At 38.4% G+C, this 21,330-nt stretch overlaps 1 protein-coding gene across 1 annotated transcript in view; it reads left to right on the forward strand.

Annotated features, from left to right (window-relative positions):
- The window catches only part of ARPP21 (cAMP regulated phosphoprotein 21), a 148,119-nt gene that overhangs the window by 77,856 nt on the left and 48,933 nt on the right, over positions 1 to 21,330 (forward strand). The window contains exons 11-17 of the mRNA XM_083379349.1: positions 7,705 to 7,742; positions 8,882 to 8,935; positions 9,858 to 10,090; positions 14,716 to 14,928; positions 16,688 to 16,848; positions 17,383 to 17,487; positions 18,479 to 18,733. Coding sequence (XP_083235475.1) covers positions 7,705 to 7,742; positions 8,882 to 8,935; positions 9,858 to 10,090; positions 14,716 to 14,928; positions 16,688 to 16,848; positions 17,383 to 17,487; positions 18,479 to 18,733 — 1,059 coding nt within the window. The remainder of the gene's footprint in view (positions 1 to 7,704; positions 7,743 to 8,881; positions 8,936 to 9,857; positions 10,091 to 14,715; positions 14,929 to 16,687; positions 16,849 to 17,382; positions 17,488 to 18,478; positions 18,734 to 21,330) is intronic.

The raw sequence follows: 21,330 nt of genomic DNA on the forward strand, positions 1-21,330 counted from the left end.
GGTCAACCAGAGGAACACCCCCCTCTGGGCCCAGCCAGGTTTCCGTGATGCAGGCCAGGTCCGCATGCTCACTCTCCAATAGGTCACGAATGAGGTGAGCTTTGTTGGCTGCGGACCTTGCATTCAGGTAGACCAGCCTCAGCATGGGAGGGTGCGCACCTTTGCTCCCGGGTCCTCCGGGGGAGAACAGAGGGTCGGAGCGTCTCACCGCCTTTACAGAGCGGAGATGACACTCCCGGTGACGATACGGCCCTCTGTCTGTGCACCTTCTGCCATTCCCCACCATCCTAGGGATGGGACGTTCGTCAGTACGCCACTGGGTGTTATCGGCGACTGGCCCTCGTTGTACGCCATCGCGAACGGCCGTGGGCCTGGCATGCGTTATGGTGGCTGGAAGGTGTGCCTTTCCCGCGCAACCATAGTCTCCTCCCTCCCCCCTCCCTAACCCCACAAAAAACTTAGCTAAGAACTTAATCAGGGGCCTCTTGATGGGAATGTGCTGGAGGCCCCTGACCCTGCCCGGCCATCTCTCAGAGGCCCAGTGGTTGGGCCCGTCATCAAGATTGGATGTGATGCAGGCGGGTCGCACCCAGGAGAGTGGGGAACCCCTGAGGGCGTGCAGTGCTATGCTAGAGTATTGAACGGGCATAGTCACAGGTGGTTCCGGGAAGGCTGTCCCCTGGATGGTGAATTTGCAGGAGGGTCGAGCCGGGTAGGTGCGTATCTGGATCGTCGCCCTGCCACTGCCACTTGGCCGGGCGAACCCCCAGAAGCAGGCCACTCCTCATCCTCTCACGATGGGTTGTGTCTCTGCTTCCGGAGGTGGTCCAGAACGTACTCTGGGTGAGGCATACCCCATAGAGCTCTCACCACTATGGGGTAGCAGGTGTATGGCCCAGCCACTCTGCCACCGTGGCTAGCACCCAGGCCCGTTATGTCCTGTGGGGAAAGAATGGGCAAAGATGGGTGAGAATGGGCAGAAGGCAGGATGGAGGGATCCATTAATTGGCGTCAGCTCCGGTGGTTCAGCCGCCCCAAACAGTTCCCTCCCTGATCCTCTGGGCGTTGTTCCCGGCCGCAGTTCCATGGCCCCTATTGTATATGTATGTATATATACATGTATGTATGTGTGTATATATATGTATATACATACATACATATAATTCATTCATTGCTTCATTCATCAGATACAACTTAAGAAAATTCAACTTATTGTCCATTGAAACTTGTGAGAGTTTCATGTATAAGTAATTCCGTTGATATGTATAGATCCTAAAACAACTCTGTCTTGATACAAGATATATCTTTTATACTATTTATTGATCATTGTCTCTTCTGATTTTACAGTAAATACCAACTGTCAAGCTCATTGCTGAATTTTAGATACAAAGCAAACATATTATTTTTAAATTATTCCATTTCCTTATGTTCTCCTGAAATAATTGTTTTGTGTATTCTATTTCTTTTTAAGTCCCATGTTCCATTTAGTTACCTTTACCCTACTTACCTATTTTATATAAGTTCTGTTTTGGTTTTAAAAAATATCAAATGAAATTACATACATAAATGCCAATATTTATGGATGTAAAAAATGTGGGAAGGAAAAATCATGTTTGAAGAAAACACTTTCAATTGGTGGAAATTTTTAGGTGGGGTCTTTAATAATACATTTATAAATATATTCAAATTTCTATGTGATATTTCCCTTATATTTGTGAATGGCAAGCAAAAAATGTAACAATAATGTTAGTACTTGCTATACTACAGTAGCATTAGCATTAAACAAATGGAGCACTGCATATAAAAAAGCGAAGTGAATTTAAATATGATAATAACTAATTTGCTTCCTCTTAAGCTTTTTTTGGCCTTCTTTTTTCTTTCCCTTTCCTTTAATACAGGGGTGTCAAACTCAATTTCATTGAGGGCTGCATCAGCATTGCGGTTGCCCTCAGGGGGCCGGGTGGGTATGGCCAGGGTGGGCGTGGCCTACTGGATGGGCGTGGCTAGAGTGCGTATGGCCTACTGGGTGGGCATGGCCAGCTCTACATCGTTCGCATCAAGGGTGCCTATGGGGGCCCAGGCAGGAGTGGGACAGATCTGAGGGTCTCTGGCAGGAGGAGGGTCTCTGGGCCAGGGCCAAGGCAGTGGGGGATGTTCCCTCACTGTTTCCAGGATGGCTTCGCGGGCCGCATGAAACCACTTCGCGGGCCGCATCCGGCCCCCGGGCCTTGTGTTTGACATGTCTGCTTTAATATATTAAAAAATGTCTGTCTTCTGCGCCATGTAGATCCACATCAGCACTAAATTAATATTCCACGGCCTTGTGTCAGCTTCTGCAGCCCTGAGTTGCCTTGCAGTGAGATGGGTGGCAAACAAATTTAGTAAATTAATTAATTTATTATTTATTTATTTATTTATTTTATTTTATTTATATACCGCCCTTCTCCCTAGGGACTCAGGGCGGTTCACAGGGCATATAAATTACGATACAAAAGTTAAAATATGATTAAACCAATGCCCAAATAAAAAACAATAATACAATAATAAAAACAACACTTTTAAAAGCCCATATTCCCCCATCAGGCCAGACCAGCTAGTTCGAATAAATGGGTCTTCAGGCCGCGACGGAAGGTTCGGAGGTCTGATGTCATCCGGAGCTCCCTCGGCAGTTGATTCCATAGTGCCGGAGCGCCCACAGAGAAGGCCCTCCCCCTGGGGGCCACCAGTCGGCATTCCCTTACCGGAGGCACCCTGAGGAGGCCCTCTCTGTGGGAACGCACAGGGCGGAGGGGAGTTGACGCCGGCAGCAGGTGGTCCCTGAGGTAACCCGGACCCATGCCATGTAAGGACTTAAAGATCATAACCAAGACCTTGAACCTCACCCGGAAGACAACTGGCAACCAATGCAGCTCGCGGAGCAAAGGTGTAACATGGGAGTACCGGGAAACTCCCAAGACAACTCTCGCGGCCGCATTCTGTACCAGTTGGAGCCTCCGAGTGGTCTTCAAGGGAAGCCCCATGTAGAGAGCATTACAGTAGTCAAGGCGAGAGGTCACAAGCGCATGAGTGACCATGCACAGGGCATCCCGGTCCAGATAGGGCCGCAACTGGTGCACCAGGCGAACCTGGGCGAAAGCCCCCCTAGTCACGGCCACTATATGGTCTTCCAGGGTAAGCCGTGAATCTAGGAGGACTCCCAAGTTGCGAGCCCTATCCACGGGGGGTAAGAGCTCACCCCCCCATTGAAAGAGATGGAACATTTTGAATGTCCCGGGATGCCGGAATGCACAGCCACTCAGTCTTGTCAGGGTTGAGTTGAAGTCTGTTCCTCCCCATCCAGACCCGAACCGCCTCCAGGCAACGGGACATCACAGCGAGGGCATCACTGGGGTGGTTTGGGGTCGAAAAGAAAAGTTGGGTATCATCAGCATATTGATGATACCCAACTCCAAAACCACGAATGATCTCACCCAGCGGTTTCATGTAGATGTTGAACAGGAGAGGCGAGAGAGCCGACCCCTGAGGAACTCCACAAACGAGAGACCTAGGGGCCGATCTCTGCCCCCCTGCCAACACCGACTGCGAGCGTCCCAGGAGATAGGAGGAGAACCACTGAAGAACTGTGCCTCCCACTCCCAATCCCCTGAGACGCCTCAGCAAGATACCATGGTCGATGGTATCGAAAGCCGCCGAGAGGTCTAATAGGACTAGGACAGAGGAATATCCCCTGTCCCGCGCCCTTCAGAGATCATTCACCAGAGCGACCAATGCCATCTCCGTGCTGTACCCGGGCCTGAAACCCGATTGGTAGGGGTCCAGAAAATCCACTTCATCCAGGACCAGAGGGAGCTGATGCGCCACCACACTCTCAACAACCTTCGCAAGAAAGCGAAGGTTGGAGACTGGACGAAAGTTGTTCAATACAGCTGGGTCCAAGGCAGGCTTCTTGAGGAGAGGTCTCACCACCGCCTCCTTCAAGACGGTGGGGAAATAACCCTCACTCAAAGAAGCAGATATGACCGCCTGGAGCCAGCCTCGTGTCCTCTCCCTGGCTGCATAAACCAGCCAGGAAGGGCACGGGTCCAACAAACATGTGGAGGAGCTCAGCCTCCCCATAATCCTGTCCACTTCATCAGGGGTCACAGAATCAAACTCTTCCCAGGTAACATTGACAAGACCGCCCGTGTCCTGATCGCCTGACTCTGCCCAGTTGGAGTCCAAACCGGTCCGAATCCGAGCGATTTTATCCGACAGATGTTGACTAAATTCCTCGGCACGACCCTGCAAGGGATCCTCCCTCACCTCCTGATTAAGAAGTGAGCGAGTCACCCTAAACAGGGCGGCCGGGCGATTATCTGCGGACGCGATGAGGGTGGAGAAGTAATTACACCTCGCCACCCTCATCGCTGCGAGATAAGACCTAATATAGGTTCTTAACCGCAACCGGTCGGGTTCGGATCGGCTAGACCTCCAACGGCTCTCTAGGCCCCGTTTCCGACGCTTCATCTCCCGGAGCTCCGTGGAGAACCATGGAGCTCGCTGGGATCTGCGCCGGGTCAGGGGCCGCAAGGGTACAACCCGGTCAAGTGCCTCAGTGGCTGCCCTTTCCCAGGCTTCCACTAAGGCATCCGCCGAGCTGTGAACAATGGAGGCAGGTGGGGACCCCAGCGCCGCTTGGAATCTATCAGGATCCATTAGGCGTCTGGGGCGGTACCATCTAATTGGCTCCGTACCCCCACGGCAGGGGGTGGCAAAGCGGAAGACCAGCCGCAGGAGATGATGATCGGTCCATGACAGGGGCATAATAAATGGAGAGCCCCCACCAAGATCATCCAACCACCGTCTAGATAAAAAAATCAGGTCAAGGGTGTGGCCTCCCTCATGGGTTGGTTCAGAAATTACTTGCGTCAGGTCCATGGCCGTCATGGAAGCCATGAACTCCCGAGCTAGCTCAGATGAACCTCCCAGGGATGGTAGATTGAAGTCTCCCAAAACTATAAGTTTGGGAAACTCAACCACCAACCCCGAGAGGATATCGAGCAGCTCGGGCAGGGCTGCCGCTGCGCGACTAGGCGAAATGTACACCAGCAGCAAGCCCAACTGCGCCCCAGAACCAAATCTCACAAAGAGAGACTCACACCCGACTATCTGAGAAACGGTGGTCTCCCGCGGACATAAGGTCTCCCTAATAGTAACCGCCACTCCCCCACCCCTACCATGAGCTCGTGGCCGGTGTAGCACCCGGAAGCCTGGTGGGCAGAGGTCAACCAAAGGGACCCCACCCTCTGGGCCCAACCAAGTCTCCGTGATGCAAGCCAGGTCCGCATGCTCACCCTCAACTAAATCCCTGACGAGGGGAGCTTTGTTAACCACGGACCTGGCATTCAGGTACACCAGCCGGAGCTCAGGAGGCTGCACATCCTCGCTCCCAGGACCTCGGGGAAGAAGCAGAGGGTCGGAGTGCCTCACCGCTTGCAAATAGCAGAGACGGCCCTCCCGGTAGCGATACGGCCCCCTGTCTAATGGAAGATGAATGTAACTGTTATTTAATGTACCCTTAAGGCTGTAATTATGATTACATTGATATCCTTCAAGATACTGAAGAGGTAACTAGACATATATTAATGATATCATTTGTCAGGTTTTTTATACTTGTCCTTTCAACATAAATAACCATATTCCTCTGCTATTTCTCCTAGAAACCAGCCTTTGTATACACAAATCATCTTCTGAAGTATCTTAAAAGATTTCACAGAATCATTTAATTTCTATATCTAGCATTTAGCTCATAAGGCAAAAATTAGCACAACTGCCAATGAAAAAAGCAAAGGTTTTCTTGAAAAATACTGCTATCAGGATAGAGAATTAGTTTTTACTGAAAAGATGAATAATTAGAAAAGTTGCGTTTTGTCTTAGAAGAGAAATAAAAAATAATGCAACAGAATTAGCTGTTCTAAACAAGTTAACACTGAGATAACTATTCATAGGTGCAAGGATTGAATATATTTATTTTTCTGCTCATGCTCTTGTGAAAGTACTTAGATGTAAGACACTGCTTTTAGTCTTCTGAATTAAAATTATTATTAGTTCTGCTACTGTAGTTCATCTCGCATGGGAAATCTGATGCAGAATTTGTACCACTAGTAGAAATAACAACAGAATTTTTGAACAGGCAAGTTACATCTCTGTGGAATGTCGTACATATATATTACATTGTGAGTTGAAATCACTGTGATAATTTGTTACAAATGAATGGTCTGCTAGAATGAAGTGTCATAGGTGCCTTCCCCAATGTTATTTGAGTTTATTTGAATGTCTAAATCATGTTTTTTTTCACAAGAGAGTACTAGAAATAAAAATGGATGTATTATGTGATTTATCAATACTCTTTCATGAATACTTTTCTATTCATCCTGTCAAAAAATGGAAATGTAGAAATTAAATGGATTTGGGCTGTTGGTTTAATCTCTGAACTTGGCGATTTGGCTGGAAATGTTTCGTCTCCATTTGGGAGAGGGGGACATCTTCAATGCGCTTCGAATTATGCTTATCATATCAGAGCACTGACCTTTAAATATCTTTTTGTGTGATGTAAATTGGTGTGGGTATTATTTCTCCAGATGTTTCTGAATAATGGTCTGGTTTCAGGCTGTTTGATTGAATGGTTGTTGTTGCTGGGTCATAGTCTTTGGTGTTTAAGATGATACTCAGAAACATCCGGACAAATAACACCCACACCAATTTACTTCACACGAAAAGGAATTTAAAGTCCAGTGCTCTGCCAGACGAGCACAATTCAAAGCACACTGAAGATGTCCCCCCGAATGGAGACGAAATGTTTGCAGCCAAATCGCCAAGCTCAGAGATCAAACCAATAACCCAACTACCAAGGCAAGCTACTAATATTCAAAAACATCTCATAAATGGATTTTTATAGCACTATAATTTGATATGCCCTGCTAATGCCATTCTACTAACACTCTTACACTCACTCTCTCTTCTTTTGTTCAGATACACTGCAATTCCAAAAATTATCTATTGCAGGCTTCATGAATATGAAACTAAAAGTCAGAGGGAATGAGAACGGGTCGTATAATAATGAGCACAGACTTATTTTCCTATATAGACATTGCTACAGTGAAATATTCTTGCCAGTGGATTTTTTTTAATCAAAATGATTCTTATATAGAACAAAATACCTTTTTTGTTCTACATATTAATGTAGATATATAAATATAATTGTTGTGTAGTTATATGTTTTCCTCAATTAAATTTCTCTCATAGTTTTACTATACTACATACAGCATTTATTTTGTTTCTTTTTCCATCCACTGCTTGGCTTTAATCCAAAAAAAACCCACCTCGTGTTAGTTGCAACTTACTTATGGTATTGATTTTGAACTGGATAAATGCACAAGTAACTCTGTGTCCTTGCTTCTAAATAAATATATAAGTACCTTATATTCATGTAATCTCTTCTGAAATAAAGGAATTCCAATATAGGCTAATTTACAAACTTTGTTCTGATCAGCTCATTCTTAGACAAATTTCCGGTATTGCTTGTCTCTCATGCATGGGCTGCAAGTTCTTAGCACTTAAATATGGAAAGTAAATATACATTCCAGAGATAGAGGAGGTGTGGGGGGTGGAACGTTAGTAGTAACTCAAGAATTAAAACCAATTCATTTTCTTTCTGTTTTTCAGTCAGTTTGCTCTCAAGAAAGCCTTTTTATGGATAACAGGTAAATATATACATATTTTATATTAAATTTAGCAGCTATATTTATCTCTAATTTTTAACAGTAGAAAAATATCTTTTACAGGGTATATAAACAACACTTAAGCATTTTCCTGGGAAATCTAAATGATATCTTATGATTTCTTAATTACAATGGCCGACTATTAATGTGCATGCAGAGAAATACCACTAAAATGAATAGGAGTTCACAAATTTCCATAATTCTAATCAAGTGTTTCTAATAAAAAATAGCTTATTTAAAAGTAAGAAAGCAATAAAAGGTCTTTAAAGTCACCTTTACATGTAGCAAAACAATAGTGATAAAATGTGGCAATGGTATCAGAAGTATCAATGTATGTATCCATTGTTAATATTTAAAAAAATATTTTGTTTTCATTTTCATTCAACAAAATGAAATTCAATGTAGAGAAAGTAAGGTTTTACACTTAGACAAGAAAAACCAAATTGGTACAGATTAGGTGAAACCTGGCTCAATAGCGGTAACTGTGAGAGAGATCTCGGAGTCCTAGTGGGTAATCACTTAAATATAAGCTAGCAGTATGCGGCAGCAACCAGAAAAGCCAACACAATCCTAGGGTGCACTAAAAGGAGGGATAAAATCAAGATCATTTAAAATATTAGTACCACCTTATAATGCCTTCGTAAGAACACACTCATGCAGTTTTGGTCATATTATAAAAAAAGATGTAGAGACTTAGGAAAAAGTGGAGAGAAGAGTGACAAAGATGATTGAGGGAGGAGCTGGAGGCTAAAACATATGAAGAACGGTTGCAGGAATTGGGTTTCTCTAATCTAGTGGCATGGTAGAAGTGTTCCAATATTTGAGGGTTGGCACAAAGAAGAGGGGGTCAGCCTATTTTCCAAAGCACCACAAGGCAAGACAAGAAAGAATCAATGGAAACCTATCAAGGAGGAAAACAACCTAAAACTAAAGAGATACGTCCTAACAGAACAATTAACCAGTAGAATGACGTGCCTTCAGAAATTGTGGAGGCTTTTAAGAAGAGACTGGACAGCCACTTCTCTGGAATAATGTAGCATCTCCTGCTTGAGCAAGGGATTGGACTAGAAGATCTCTAAGGTCCCTTCCAACTCTGTTATTCTGTTATTCATTTTTATCAGGATCTTGGATGATAGGACGTGCAATGAAACTATCAAAAGAAGACAGCTCTTCCGGTATGCAGCTTGAATTTAAATACATGTTTATAATTTTATGTTTTGAAGCCTTGTACTTGTTTTCATTTAAACAGATCAAATTCATATTGAAAATAGAAAATAAAAAACAAAGCAAACATACAAATATATGAAATTTTAATTTATTTAATTTTTTAACTATTTTAAACTTTTATAGAGTGGATTATAAGTAGGTGTGGATATGTTTTATTCTTGCCAAAATTCAAACTTCTTTTATTCCAAGTCCTTTTTAACTCTATTTGAATTTAATTAAAAATGCACAATAATTTTGCACAGTTTGCATATTTTTATTTATAACTCTCTAAAGCAGTGTTTCTAAAGCAACCTGAGCATTTTCTAAATCTGTTGACTAATTCCTGGAATTTCCTAAGCGTTGTGAAGTATTTTTTAAGTTGATGGTCACACATTTGAAAAATGCCTACACTGAAATCGTACCATCAGAGGTGTTGTATTTCTTATATATATATAAGCAATGTTTCAGAAGTAAAATACATCTTTACATATATTTTTCTCTAAGTACTCTTGAGCATACTTTTCACGGTCTGATCCTTTCTGCTTATTTTTTACAAATTGTCTCAGCCAAACTAGCAATTATGTTAAATGTAGCTGTATTTTTCATGATTCTTTAAAAAAAAACACAAGGGAATTGTACCACTGAGATTGAGACTAAGAAATTGAATGCAGCACAAATAAAAGCTATAGATTTGTCTGTCCCTCTGACAGACAAATGGCTTGCTAAATATCCTTGATTTTATTGTTGCATTGTCTGAACCAAGTAACTCATGTCCCTTCTCAAGCATTTACATACAAGCTTCAGTTGATCTTGCTGAGATTTTCCTTAGCCTAAGGTAAGAAAGAATGAAAGTTTAGCTTTGAATTATCTTTGTGTTCTTTGATGATATAGGGGTAACAGAGATAGTACAGGGAAGACATCTGGCAGTCGGCAAAGTAGCACAGATAATGAATTGAAATGGACTGATTACCAAAGGCCATGGAGCAGTACAGACTCAGACAGTTCCAGTCGCAATTTAAAGCCAGCTGTAACGAAGACAGCAAGTTTTGGTGGAATAACTGTTCTGACAAGAGGAGATAGCTCATCAAGTAACAGGAGTACCGGCAAGCTGTCTAAAACAGGTAGTTAGTATTTATCAGGTTTGGCGTATATTTCTCTACTGACCATAAGTATTTGGCATGCAAATCTTTCTATAATGAATATTCAGTCCTGAAAAAAAAATCTTCTGAAGATCTTCCATTTCAATTCACATTTCAAATCCAGAGAAGTGGAATATAAGAGGAGGAATGCATATTGGTTTTTCAGTCACGGATCATATGTCATGTATCTTCCTCCACATGAGGATTAATAGGATTAATAGTTAAGTAGAACACAAATGTTTAGAATGAAAGTTGGGAATCCAATGATTATAATATGTCTTCTGTGTGCATTATGAAGATAGCAAATTTGGTATTTTTCAACATTTTTCCTATAATAATAATAAGATCTGCCACATTCATCTATTTTTGCTGCTAAACAAAAAAACTAGCCCTTTGGATTATATATAATAACCTTTGTCTTTATTTTTCCTAGCATTTTTTCCATTTTAAATTACATGCATAAAGTAAGCTTGATTTAGGTATTAGAAAGCACAAAATTCAGAATAGCAACCATGTTATATGTTTATAGGCAAACTATCTGAATCATTTTGTTCTGACAAATGTTCTTGGAGAAAGAAGAAAAACTTTCTGAGGTGAAATAAAATGTAATATTGCTCACTTTGCTTTACAGCTTATCTTGGTGAGCAAACCTTACAATTCTCTATAAAATCTCTGCTGAGGACTTATACTTCTCAGGTTTTTCTGAATTAATTCTAGTGATTCACTTCAAAAAACTGAAAGTTTTCCTGCTTCTGTTAGCAGAGCCCTGGTGGCGTGGTTATAATGCAGTATTGCAGGCAAACTGCTCACAGCCTGGAGTTTGACCCTGATGGGCTCAAGATTGACTTAGCTTTCCATCCTTCCGAGGTCGGTAAATAATCTGCTGGGGACAGATTATTGCTGATATTTGTAAAACAGTGCTGTAAAGCACTGTGGAACAGTATAGAAGTCTTAGGTGCTATAGCTAATGGTAAAATAAAGAATAAAGGAGGGCTTTAGCCACAGTGAACAGGAGACCGTAAGCAAAAGAACAGGAAAAGCTTAAGAAAGGGATTAGCAAAGAAATATCCACATTATATTTGCTAATCCCTTTCTTAAGCTTTTCCTTTTCTTTTGCTTATGGTTACCATAGTTATGATAACAAAACATATATAGACACTGAAACCTGTTAAATATTGATGGGCTTGGTATCAGTCAAATTATTTTGCAAATTTATACTTCAAATAATTTTGTAGTACTAATATCATATACAACATTCACCAGACTAAATTGTCTGTGTATCTGTACGTCATGCTCTCTCAGTAACCCGCTAATCACTATACAGTTTTGCGGATTCTCAACCTTTTAAAGATCACATCACTAAAGTTTTGCAACAAGTCACCAAAGCAGTGATAAAAATCTTCCCTATATTTCAAACAAGAAGAAAAACCTTGTTTAAAGGTTGTATAGAAACTTTTTAATTGCTTTAACAAAGTATAATAAAGTTTTTTTTTAAAGTAACATATAACTTGGTGTCAGTGAGACCTTTATCAGTTCATGATGTTATGATGCCATGGGTCTACCCATTCTGGTTCTTAAATGAAAAAGAAATAGAAAAGATCTCCACCATTATTCTGAAAGAATCTACATATTATTTTTTATTTTTTTTTGTCTATATGAAGCAATCAACAAAAAACAGAAGTCCAAAATGTTTGATCTGCAGCTATTCATTGGATTAACTGAACAATTGTTCTCTAATTTTTATTAAGAATCTGTATTGTAGTACTAAAATCTACTACAAATTAAAATTTTAAGATAAGAAAAAAGAAATTTTAAAAGTGCAAGGGAAGAAAGAAAGAAAAAAAGAAAATAGTAGGATTGTAATGAAAAGAAATATATATATAGCATCCCACCCCTGGAAGATCTTGCTGTCTCCTTGTGAGGAGCAGCCTTTCAGAGCCCATGTAATTTCACATCCAGACACTGACCTGTTTCTTGGTCTTTGCCACCGTCGCTGGATTCGCTTTTTTTGCAAAGACATTTTTGGTTCATCTCCTCCCCAGAAGCCCCAGATGAACAGTTCTAAACATAAATGCTTCCTCAGTCATTGTTCTTAATTGTTGGTTACAAAATATGGTTCTGACAAAGAAAAAAAAATACTTTAAAAGCATAGCTTATCTCTGACCAGTTACATAGTATCTGTTGCTTATTGATTATCAACTATGTAGTGTATGCTCTTAAAGCATACACGGAATGTCAGCACAGCAGGGGGCTGGACAGCTCCAGGCTATAACCGCTTTTGGCGGGAAAGCCTGAATAGAGCAAGTCGTTGACAGCCCCAGGGCATGGTCAGCTCTGGCGGGAAGCCAGGGTTTAAATCCATTGGCCACCTGCACTGGCGGGAAGCCCAGTTTTGAATCTATTGGTTGCGATTCACCTGGGCAGGTATAAAGAGATGCCAGGTAACCCCTTTGCTCCAGCTTCATTCCTGATCCAATAAAGAAGTACTACCCAGCTCAAGTGTCCTTCTCTCTGTGCGACCACGCGACATTGCAAACTATCACAGATATGCCAAGCTGGATTATTAGAACTGTAAATCAGTATTAAGGCTGGAAGGAGATTACTCATTTAACAAATCACTAAAGCTACAGTTTTGTAATTTATAACATTAAAGTGTTCAGCTAAAACTATGTAACTTAAGGCACAAATAAAATTACAATGCTGGCATTTTGGAAAAAAAGCATACAGATTTTTCACTTCTTTCAGTATCTCCTCTATTAATACTGCTGGTGTTGTAGTAAAGTGTTAGAGGATTTATTTTTTTATACTCTGAAACATAAAATAGATTCTGGAAAACAAGAGAGCTCCTTTTCATATATTACAGACAAATGCTGCATTGGCACTCAGTTTCTAAAGTATCTCTTCCAAACTGAACAAACTACTGCACAGTCCTAGATATTTGTGTAGTTGATTTTCTTTTTAGTGGATGACATTCAGAAGTCAAATATGAGCACTCAGGATAGTTCCTGATGAACTGAAAAGAAAATCTCACATGAGTATCAAATCAGCAAGCGAACCCAGCACAGAAGTAATGAAATAAGTTTTACTTTGCATGCAATGGAATTTGCAAGATATAATAGAAAAAGAGTGAAATATAGTGAATATTTAAGTGCTAAACCTTTATGTTTGTTCATTTTAAGTATAGCCTTAAGCAGTGCTTTTTTTGTAAAAGAAAAAGGTGCCGGAACTCAAACATGTCATACAACCCGCCTTGCCTACCATACAAGGTTCCATCCAAAAAAGGTGCCAGAACTCCGTTCTGAGCGTTCTATGAGAAAAAAAGCCCTGGCCTTAAGTATAGCCTTTGAACTGAAAGGAATATGAATGTAAAAAAACACACTAGCAATTGAATGAACATAGGTATATGAACATGTGGAGCCTGCAGTCTGAGAAAGCAACAAACAGTTAAAATGTTTAGAGGCAACTATAATAAATACATAATTTAAATAATCAATAATTTGGTTGAGTTACTATCTTGCTTTTAATTAGTTGTTATGAATTGTTATATTAGTAGATAAAATATTTAATCTATTTCCATATTACAAAAAGTTATTAAGTGCTTGTAGATGTCCTTATTTAGCAAAACTATTGAGACTAGAACCTCCATCAGTAAGCACCATGGTCACTGAGCATAAAATCACATGATCATGATGGGCTTACAGCTTCACTTCCCCATTGGTCATTAAGTGAAAGATTGTGTGACTGCAACTTGCAATTTTCTGTCATCTCTATTAACTCTGATTGTTGCAAGCAAAGCACATCAGTGGTGATCAGATGACCACACAATGTTAAGACAGTCATAAATGCAAGGATTGATCACAAAGCTATTTACACTATTTTAACTTTGCAAGGTCATTAAATAAGGTAATTTGGAAATGAATACCGATATTAAAGGAAATTTGAAATCTTATGAACTGAAAAATAAAAATAATACTTGTTCTTAGAAAACTATCACATATTTATTTTTTGTGTTATGTATTTAAAAAGCATTAACAAATTAGTCATGAAAAGAGTTTTGTTTTCATAATCATCAAACAAACTAGTAAATATTTGTTTCATTGTATTGTTCACTAAAAGTTTAGTTAATTAACCTCCAGTATAAGATTGAAATAGATTTTAATCCAGGATATATTTCCACTCCCAAAAGAAATTATTGGACAAGTTAAATTGGAATGTTTTCAAGCATGTACTGATTAAATAAAATGTAACACTATTCTGCCAAGAGACTGATTTAAAGTTGGCTGTGATTTATATTTATTTATTGAGTTGTTCACCTTCTGCAGGTGGACTGTGATCATTGTTTTACCTCTTCTTTGTTTTTTACTCTTTGGGAAAAGCGTAGGCACTATTGACACAACAACAACTAATCCAAATAATTTTAATAAATATTAAATCCTAAAATGCTTGTACCCATATAAGCGTATTCTTAGCATTCATAAAATTTGAGGATGAGGGAAAAATGGATAACAGGTTGTGTATTGTATCTATCATATGGAAGTTGTAGGGGTATTTTTTCCAAAGGTGCCCTGAAAATGAATTCTTGTAACAATTATTGAACATTTGTTTTATAGGTTCAGAATCTTCCAGCAGTGCTGGGTCCTCAGGATCTCTGTCCCGAACACATCAGCCTGTCCCTGGAGTTACAGCTACATCTTCAAACAGTATATCCTACACAGAGAATGGAATAGGTAGCCAGGGATTGCCAAGCAACACCAGCTATATCATCCTTCCACTTGAAGCTGCAGGGATTCCACCAGGAAGTATTCTACTCAATCCACATACAGGTCAACCTGATTAACATTCTCTTTTTTTCTGATGCTGTAACAACTCATAGACCCTTTAAAACAATTCCTGCTGTTAACAATTAATATAGTATTTAAGTGATGGACACATTGTTAAATACTTACAGATATTTCTGTATGGCACAGCTCAAAGTTATCAATGCTGTGAAGCTATAAAATATATCTTTAATTGTTACTTATTTTTTAAAAAAGGAACTAAAAAGAAATAGCAAGTAAAAATAGTTTAATAATAGCAAGCATATATCAGTCAAAGGTCTAACAAAATGTAACTGAATATAATACTGGTGATCGGCCAGTAATATAGAAAAATCATCCAATTTGTCCATCAATTATTTTTATAGAGTTTCCTTAAACAAATCTTGCTCAAATATATACTATTTAGTATTTTAAAGACAGTAAAGACTTCTTATGGAAAGAAATGGCTGTAGATTTCAATAGTAGGTATCTATATATAAATGTCCAAAAATGCATTAAAAAAACAATACTGAACCATTTAAACATCCAAATCTTTTAGAGAAAGGTGAGTAACAGTTCATTGATTAGCAATTATTAAATAGCCTTAATCTGCATGTAAGGGATGCTGGGAGCCATAGTTTCACTCTGGAAAGTGAAAGATGTCCCATCTGAGAAAACTAATATAATTTGGTTGTGTCAGTTACATAAAACATTGCAAAAACATTCATCAAGACTATTTATTTATTTATAAATAAATAAATAAATAAATAATAGCATGTCTACATTCTTATCATTTTACAAGATCATAGAGACATGGCTTTTTAATAGCGCATAGGAGTATAGAATGGTGATATAGATAATCCCATAAGGTGGTTACATTTCCCAATTAAAACTATAGTTAAATCTGTCTTATTGGGTCTTTTGGTCTGCTTAGGATGTTTTGAAGGCCTTTAGTTGGTTTGTGTGCTATCCTTATTCCATGTGGTTCCAACACCTACTACAACCACATGGATTCAGCATAGCACACAAGCCAACTGAAGCTCTTCAGAACATTCTAAGCAGACCCAAAAGACCTAACAATATCAGAAGAAAAAAACAGGAGTCATCTACAACATACAATGAAAGGACTGCAACAACCATTATGTAGGACAAATAGGCAGAAGACTGGCAGAACGCATCCACAACATATAGACAGATTTAATCATAGTTTCAATTGGGAAAATGTGACCATCCTAGACCAAGCAAAGTCCAAAAATGCCAGGGAATTTCTAAAAGCCTGGCATTCTGACTAATCAGCCATCAATAGACATATAGACATTAACAACATCTGTAGACTATGCAAAAGAGACTATTACCCAGCTCAAAAAGTAACAAAAAGACCCAAGCAGCTAACCAGCACTCCACCATCAATCAGCACCCAGATCAGCATAGATTAACTCCAAGGTTAACAATCAAGGAAACAATACCCAAATCAAGAAACTCCCAAAGAAGCCAGCAGCAAACAGCCCAATCAAAAAATCTCCAAGATCACCCCCAACAACACTGACGGGGTAAGCCACTATAGTATAAATTGACAGTAAACAGTCTTTAGTAGTACTGATGATGTTACCTAATAATAGAACATCTGCAAGAAAACAAGTAAGCTCAGAGAGCACCAAGGACCTCTAGTACAGTACTCTTCTGTCTGTGAATGCATGAGGGAACTAAGTTCGGTGAAATAATTTAGGAATTATTGTATTTTATGAAGTTGTATTTAAAAATATATTAAACAGTCATTTTTTTACAGGTCAGCCATTCGTAAATCCTGATGGGACACCTGCAATATATCACCCTCCAACTGGTCAGCAGGGTGTTAGAAGCCAGATAGTTGGGCAGTCTCAACAACCACCATCATCCCAACAACTTGCCCAGCAACCACAGCAACAAATGACAAGTCTTATCACACAAGTATGAATGATAAGTGGAAGAAGCTTCTGACTTATATAATTCACTAGGGCCAGTATAGACACTTTTTGCCGAACAGAAAACCTGAACAGTGCCTGAGTTGGAAGATTTTTTTTAGAATAATATTGAAATTAAACATGATGGAAAATTTATATCACTGGTTGTTTGCCAACAATGTAAAGTTACAACTTGTAAACTACACGTGAAACTACATGTCAGTTGAAAAATTAAGTTGTACATCTAGTTATACTTAGTATAACTTATACTTAGTAGATCATAAAACATTAAAATCTACTTCGTTATTTCCTCCGAACAAAGATTATTATTATTTATTTTATTTAAAACATAGCCAACATTGTATTGGATGTTAGCTCACAGTGATTTCACCAACACTATTTATTTATTTTAACTTGAATCCAGAGAAATCCCCCTTAGATCCCCTTAGATTATTGTTCTGATTATGGTACAGATTAAAAAAGCATCTTATTTTAATTGCAATAACTGAATCTCTCCTCATTTTCTGTTCCATTTCCTTAGCCTATTTCATCTCTCCAGACATCTTCTCAATCAGTACCGTATCCAGCCATTTCCTATCCTCCACAACATCTTCTAACAGTTTCTCCACCACAGCAATTTTCTATGGTATTATAGATTTCTATGGTGTTTTTTTTCATAGTTGTGTTGCATAATCTGCGTAACCCTCTCCTTGGATTTCATTATTATCCAGAGAATAGAATAGAATTGCCGTACATTTCTTGCCTTATACATCAACCTTTGAAAAGTTCCTCGGTTAAACCAATACAGTCTGCCCAAAATGTATTTTTGAAAATGGCAAATAATTTCAAAAAATATATGCTTATATTCCATCCCTGCTTAATCACTAACAGGGTAAATACTCTTATTTTTGCCAATTAATCTCAAGAATTCAATTTGCTTGACTTCCCTACATAAAGCTTTTAAAAAAAAAGGCTGGTTTGTTGTAATCAAGCTGGAAAATAAGAGATTGTGAGTCCTAGTTCTCTGTTAGGCACAAAGTGATCTGGATAACTTCGTACTAGTCATTTCTCTCACCTCTAGAAAAGAAGTAGGGGAGTTTCAATTTAAAGAAAATACTGCGCAGAAAACCGCAGTTGGCAGAAATAAAAAATGATTTGAAGGAAATAATATTTTTTTTAAAAAAAAGCACTAAAGTTTCATTACCACTAAAGTATCAAATCTCTTTGTCAAGTATAATTGTTTTTATTTTTGACCTCTGCTACAATTCTTTGTGTCTTTTGAATACATAGTGATTGAGAACAGGTTTTCACTGGTTTCAGTAAAGATTTCCTTAACAATGAGGCATCATAGTATAAACATTATTTTGAGGGCTCCATTTATAACAAAAACAAAAATCATGTTACCAAAGCTAATGTAGTATTTAAGCTTCTTGAAGTTTAGATTTCTTAATCTAAAATTTCGTTTATTTTATGTTTGTTCATTGAAATGTTTCTGTAAGTATGTGTGTTTAAATTTCTGCTGCTTGTGGGTGTGTTTTTTTAAATAAATTTTTGTTTTGATTTGATTTGATTTGTTTTCCAAGTATTCTCTGCAGTTATTTTTTTTTTATCGTTCCCATCTGACTTTATCCTTACAGCGAGATGATATCACAACACAGTTTAGCCAGATGAGTTTAAGTCGTCAGTCATCAGGAGACAACTCTGATTCACCTTCTGGTCCTGTCTTTCCTTCACCTCTTATACAACAGACTTCCCCACAGACTGGTTATGTCATTGCAGCCCCAAGCCAGCAACTTCCCACTGGAGGTTTTACAGGTTCAGGTCCACCAGTATCTCCTCAAGTACACCCAGCACCTGCACAGGGTTATGTACAACCACCACCATCTGCTCAGGTGAGCATTTGTTGATAATGGTTTTTGTCTCGTTCTCTCTTGGGGCATCATTTTGATAACATTTTAGCAACATAACTTGAATAAAAGGGGGAAGCAACAATTTTAGGAATGCAACAGCACTAATATATGAACATATCAGCAATGAAATTTTCATGAGATCAACTAATGGGATAGTAGAGGTTTTTATGTGAAAAACTGCAATTATCAATAAACATGCTATGACTGACTTGTGGCCGATTTTGGTTTGTATATTTGTCATTTTACTGACAAGTGCATTACTTTGGTGTTAGGTGGCTCTTATAATTTCTCTTTTATTCCAGCAATTATTTTCATCACTTTGGATATACTGAACACTATGCTTTTATCATCACATATAGATTTGTGTGTGTGCATCTACTGATAAACCATCTTCTACCTTAATGGCAGAATCCACATAGTCAACTGCTAAATATAGTGATGAGAGATCAAATGATGTACATTCATGATTCATCAATTAAAATTAGTTCATGAAATATATCACTGTGCTACAGGATACATCTGCAAATGTTTATTATTATTTCAGGGGGAAATAAATAATTCATCTGGGATTCCTTTTTTCTAATGTGTGGAGACCAATTTGCCACATTGCCTCTGGTGTTAGTAACAGTCATGAATCATATTTAATTGACTTGAAATACATAGGACATGGCAAATCTCTAATGTGTTCTGTCTTCCTAAAACTGATTAGACTCTGTTGTCTGCCAGCAAATATCTGAGACTGCATCTTGAACATTGCAACAGAATAAGAACTTTGATTGTAGACCACAAGCAAAAGCTTCTAGATAAATTTTATCAAAAACGTATTTGTGGCTGATAGATGGTCTATGTGAAGGGGTTTCGAAAATGGAACAACCAAATTATTTAAACTGAGTAAAAAGTTTGTGGTCAATATTGCCATGCATATAAATGTATGATTGACTATGAGGTGATACTTGTATATTATCGATTTTTGGTATTGAGGTGATCAATAAATTAGATGAATAAAAACAAATTGGCTGAAAGGATCCATTACGGAACCTAAGTGTTTCTTTCTCAATGCTTTATATATCCATAAAAAAAATAATTGTTTCTGCTGTTGCTTAATCACAGCTGATCATTACCACCAAATGAATGAAATATGGCTAAATTTAATTGTGATTTGCTTAAAACAAGCCAAGATGAACTTACTTGTTGAGGAAATCAAGAAGCAAAAGCTTCTGATTCATGTTGATTCTAATAATAACCAACATCTCCAAAAGAAGAAAGGTATTGAGAATGCAATTTTCATGCTAAGAACATGAGACATAGCTAAGAAACAAATTCCAAATGGGATGTTGTATCAAAATCCAGTAAGAACACAACATATATACAAATCAATTTCAAAGTTTATTCTTATTATGAATAAAGATGAATATACACATCTATTTACACTTATGTAGAATATATGTTTATTGTTATTAATATTTATATTAATATACATTCATTCTAATTATTGAAATTAAAAGCCAAATGAATTTGACATAAAGATTAATAAGAAAAATCATTTCCAGAATAACCAAACAATTGACAAAATGAAAGTAACAATTTCCAACATTCCAGGAAAGAGAAGAAATGGAAATGAAATGAAAATTATCAACGGATTCCCTTAGTAATAAACACTTATCATGCCAAACAATTAAATAGAAAAGAAAGATTTTTTTCTCAAATAAATATCCATCAATTAGGTGAAATGCTCTTGCATCAACTGAGGTTAACTTAAAGCTGCATTAGCAAAAAAAAGAACATGTAGAAAGCAAATAGCTACTAACAGTCCTGAGAGTTAGAGAAACTGCTCCCTGTGTTTCAGAGAGAATTAGAATCTACTAACTCAAACTCCTCTTGTTTGCATAGGCAGATGATAAATATTTCCAACAGAAAGATTCTCCTTCCATGGAATCTCTCCATGCTAATGAGGATTATAGAAAATCAGGCTTCTTAATTGCAACACTTCCATGCATTAAGAGGTTTCCATAACAAGCAATATGAAGGCAATATTTTGAGAAGTGGGACAAGCATGCTGACTGAAGAGGATTAGTAGTCCTAAGCATTTTCACTAGGAAATAAGAGCCATTGGAGGGACTTGTATTGTTTCCTCATATTTTTACCACGACTTCTAAACTGACCCATCCTCAGTACCACCATTGGTTGAGCATACATCCCTAGGAGTAAGACAATTGACTTCTGCAGAACTTATTTCAGAATCCTCCTGTATCAGTGAGAATTTATGTAAATATACTAATATAAAAGGGAAGTTCGTGAAACAAAATGGTTTTATGTATAAATATCAAGGGGGACTCAATAATGTTATAAAGGGAGTTGCTTATATTATAGAGAATTCATATTGTCAATAGTTATTAATTGAATTATTAATATTTGTTCTTTTTCCTGGAGTGTAACTTCTGTCCTTTGTTTGCTGGCATGTTTTCTGTGTGTAAAACTTTACACAAGGCAGGAAAAAAATCAATCAGCACCTCCATCAGCATAGATTAATTCCAAGGTTAACATCAGACCAACAGTCGAGGAAACAATACCTCAATCAA

The sequence above is a fragment of the Vipera ursinii genome (genome assembly GCF_947247035.1).
Source record: "Vipera ursinii genome assembly, chromosome: Z".
Classification (NCBI taxonomy): Eukaryota; Metazoa; Chordata; class Lepidosauria; order Squamata; family Viperidae; genus Vipera; species Vipera ursinii.